This window comes from Plectropomus leopardus, unplaced genomic scaffold, assembly GCF_008729295.1.
Source record: "Plectropomus leopardus isolate mb unplaced genomic scaffold, YSFRI_Pleo_2.0 unplaced_scaffold27305, whole genome shotgun sequence".
In the NCBI taxonomy this organism is placed as follows: Eukaryota; Metazoa; Chordata; class Actinopteri; order Perciformes; family Serranidae; genus Plectropomus; species Plectropomus leopardus.
Genome location: NW_024629719.1, coordinates 1 through 4,299, shown reverse-complemented (window position 1 = coordinate 4,299; position 4,299 = coordinate 1). Strand labels below are relative to the sequence as shown.

At 41.4% G+C, this 4,299-nt stretch overlaps 1 protein-coding gene across 1 annotated transcript; it reads left to right on the top strand.

Annotated features, from left to right (window-relative positions):
• Window positions 1-608: 608 nt before the first annotated feature.
• On the top strand, window positions 609-1,928 carry LOC121937733. Its single transcript, XM_042481052.1, has one exon. The coding sequence runs from the start codon at window positions 672-674 to the stop codon at window positions 1,470-1,472; it is 801 nt and encodes a 266-aa protein (XP_042336986.1). The 5' UTR covers window positions 609-671; the 3' UTR covers window positions 1,473-1,928.
• The last annotated feature ends 2,371 nt before the right edge of the window (window positions 1,929-4,299 follow it).

Below are 4,299 nucleotides of genomic sequence, written 5' to 3'. Positions count from 1 at the left end.
AACCTAAAGTTAAACTTAAAATAGAAAAACAACACAAAAAAAAACAAAAAAATAATATGTTAGAAAAAGAAAAAAAAACACCCCACAACTCAAAATCATTAAAATATAGAAAATGATGTAATTTTTTTCTCAAAATAGGTGTCATGTAACTATCTTTGAATCAACTGATGGTTAACCAACTAATTGTTGCAGCTGTACCTGTATAAACTGTTAGTTTAATGTATAACAAAACATAATATTTTATAAATCCCATCTTATGTTTTTTTCTGCAACAGTCTTAACCTGTAAAATAACTAAAGCTGTCGGATGAATGCAGTGAAGTAAGCAGTACAATATTTCCCTCTGAAGTTTAGTGGAGCAAAAGTGTAAAGTAGCATGAAAAGAAAATACTCAAGTAAAGTTCAACTACCTGAAATTCATACTAAAGTACAGTACCTGAGTACATGTTCTCAGTTACATTTCACCAATATTATTGTATATTTAACATTTCATTTGTGTTCCTGATGAGTTTGCACCTGGATTATAATCCCTTCTCAAATTAGGATCCAGATTACAACAACACGTTTCGGTTTAGCTGTGATGCTCTGCAAAACGTGTCTGCAGCAATTGTGCGATTTGCTCAGCAGCTTATGTGTGAGTTATGACAACAAATTGGTTTCAGCTCGTGCTTAATGCTGCAATTCAGCTATACCATCTGGTCCATCTGTGAGTGTGTGAGACGCAGGATAAAAGGGAGATTTTTGCAGATCCTATGGATGCACCTGCCACCTCATTTACTTCTGAGAGTTGACGCTAGCATCCACAGGCGTAAATGTGGTGACGGAACTTTCTTGTGTACTCAAAGTCTTAATCGTCTTCATCCTGTCTTCTCTCTGGCAGACAAAGATAGGCTGGACCTTGATGAAGATTCCCTGGGAGTGTGCCCTATGAGGAACAGCAATGGAGTAGGCAACAGTAATGGAAGTAATGGCTGTGGCGGCAACGGAGGAGGAAGTTTTAACCAATTCTTGGGGCCCCTGTTGTGGGATCGCACCTTGCCTGCAGATGGGGGCCTCTTCCAGCTTCAGTATATGGACTTGGAGGAGTTTCTGACTGAAAACGGAATGGGCAGCATGCATAACAACAACAGCTCCAGTTCGGCCCAGATCCCCTCGCAGAGCTCCCAGTCGGCCGTGCCCAACCAGAGCTCCCAGTGCCTACCGCCATCATCTCCACCTGGCTCCACGTCGTCATCACCTTCCTCCTCGTCTTCCCCGTCGCTCATCGGCTTGGAGGTGGCCCAGCCGCAGAGTATCGGAGGAGGAAGCGACTGTTTGCATGGTGAGTACCATTCAGCTGAACCAGAGAGTAAAAACAAAACAAGGACAGGTCATACTTCAAGGTTTTTTCCATATCAGCTCAAAACAGCAACACCAGTGAAGAAGATTCTTGCAAGGTTTGCTGAAAGAGACAAATTGTCCCCCTGCCACTGATATTATGAGACTAGTAGACCCTACAACTCAATAACAGCTGAGATTTAATCAAGGTTATATTGTGTGCGTATAATGTTCCCACAGGCTTGTGACTCAGCACTTTCCTTTGAGTTTATAACAAATACCATGGTGACCGAGCATTTTTCTGTCCTGTGGGGGTCAAAGTGAAGGCAGGGCACAGTCACATGGCTCTACACGCAAAGTCAACTTGAAAGAGAGAAACATGGAGTTCAGAAAATTTGTTTTTCATTTGGGGTTAAACGCTGGGCGAGGGACCAGGCAGATGTGGCGGAAAAAAGGTGGAATAGCCGAAAAAAAAAGGTCTTGAGGTATTTGATGAGTCAACGTCGTAGCATTGACAGGGTTTGGTTGCATGTGATCAATGTTCTGCAGTGTACTACACAATCAGCATTCTGTCCCAGCCCATTATAAATGTGCAGCAGGGTCAAAACAGAGAGAGAGAGAGAGAGGGAAGTGTGTGGAGTGTTTGCGGTTGCGTGTCTTTAAATCTCTCCCCACTTCACACGCCACAGCCATGTGTACGCGTCAGTACACGTGCCTAGGCTGAGAGTACTGGAGTGAGAGAACTAGAGGCAGGGCCAGCAGACATGTAGGAGGAGCCCACAGGAGGAGGGGACATGCAAAGCAACAGGAAGAGTTTCCCCTGTGCTGCTGCTGCTGCTGCTGGACTTCACACAGGAACATTTGATCACACATAAATGACATTATAGTACACTGATATCCAGATGAGAATTTTAAACTATGCGATGTAGCCACAGGACATTTAAAGTGACAAAAAGCATCCTTATAGGTTTTGATAATGCATTTATATTGCACGATGAAGCCTCATCCATTAAGATTACAGTCATTTCTATCATTTGCAAGCATATTCGTTACAAAAAGAAACTATTTGTTTTAACTTAAAAACAGTAGTGCCTTAAAATTATAAGTTGACTGAATGTGAGAAGACAAATTATGGTATTTTTTTTAATGATTCAACTTATCTTCTCAAATTCAGTCAACTTTAAATTTAAAGGCAGCCAGGACAGTCACGTTTTTAAGATAAGTCAAACAGTTACTTTTTACTGTGACGTGGTTTTTACTTTTAAAGGTGTAAATGCTTGTAAAGGGCCCCTGAATGCTGTATAAGAAAACTGATGTCAGTTAAGGTTTAAAAGGGTTAAATAAAAATTGATTGTGACTGGTTAAAAGTGGAATATTTTTTAAATCTATTACTCTGTGGCTGGCATGAGTGGATGATTCTCATCAGCTCTCCTGAAGCTTGAAACTTTATCAATCTGCAGCTTCATAAAGGCACCAAAACAGAAGCTTCATCAATATTAAACAGATAATATACAGAGCAACACCAAACAACCTCCGCTTATATCAGGCACCTAAGAGGGGCTGTTTGCCTTCAGGCTTTCAGCTTCAGGAATGCTGTCAAACAAGTGCCTGAAAGTGTGCAGTCACGTATCGGACACTTTCTTTAAAAGCAAAAACCTCCTGTTCTCTCAGGGTGGAAAACACGTGGACAAAAATGCGCAACTTTGTACAGCGGCGTTCCAGGGCTGCCCAAAAAGCAGGGAGAGGCAAATGTGTGCGGCAGGAGGGCTTGCAAGGTTTCCATTCAAACCAAACACCACACCAGGTGGTGGCACTGACTAGTTCTTGCTGCAGCATAAATCATTAAAATCTACTGGCTTAGTCAGAGGAAACATGCAATATTTTCTAGCCCTCTGCAGCACATCCACACCCAAAGATTCAGTGTTTGTGTGGACCTGCTGATTATGCATTATGGGACATGCTTGACTTCAGCTTGGAGTCTGTGACAGCAGTCTTAGATTTGCTGTCATTGTGGAGCATGGGAACATCGAGAGGAAACACCTGGTGTGAGGAAACATGTCCTCATACTACCTGACCAGTACACAACTGTTAGTGATGTCATAGCTGCTCGTATGTTACAGATAACATGGCAACACATAATCATAGATAGACGGGATGGTTTTCTGGAGCCTGTAATCGACCCACTCATACTGAGTTTTTTTGCCCTTTATACCAGATTGTGCACTTTTAATATGGATAGTGTTTCCACATAATAAGTCTGCATTAATTACCAGCTTTGTGGAAGTTTGTGTTAAGACTGTGTTGATGCAATTCGGTGGTCATTTGTAGGCCTGAGCCTGACTCAAGCTCTCTGTGTTTCTCAGAGAATGTGGCATGAACGATTTCAAGTTCATGCTTTAATAGTGAAAATTGAAATTCTTGTACGCTGTCAAAAATACAGCGTGCATGAAGAACAGGAACTGAACAGGATTTTTTGACCTGACAGACATCCAAGTGGTACTGAAACGTTAAACAATAAACTTGTGTGGCACTGAGTGAGTGTGCAGGTATATATAGTAAAAAAATGTCATATATTTCAAGTTAACTCATACCAATGCAAGATATAGGAGCAGTCAATGGGAGTTTTGTGCATTGGGCCTTAAAGGGGGTGGGGTGAGGTGTAGCCCTATACTGGCCCCACTTAAAGAAACTGATTTTGAGGGGAGGGGTTGCAGGTTACATAACATTTCCACTTTTAGATTTCTCCATTGGTATTTAGCTCTATAAGTTGACTTTGGTCGTCCAGCATTTGTGGTTTTGATTGATAATAGTATCTCATGCATCAGCTGAATTAATAGAATTCATGTGGTTGTGGTTGTCAGTTTGTAAAAGCACTGGTTTCCACTGTAGACTGGGACAGCAGATTCCATAGATAGTAGTTAAATTTTTGTTTTAGCATTTTAGCAGTATGAGAGATTCATAACATTCTGACTGTGGTTTGATT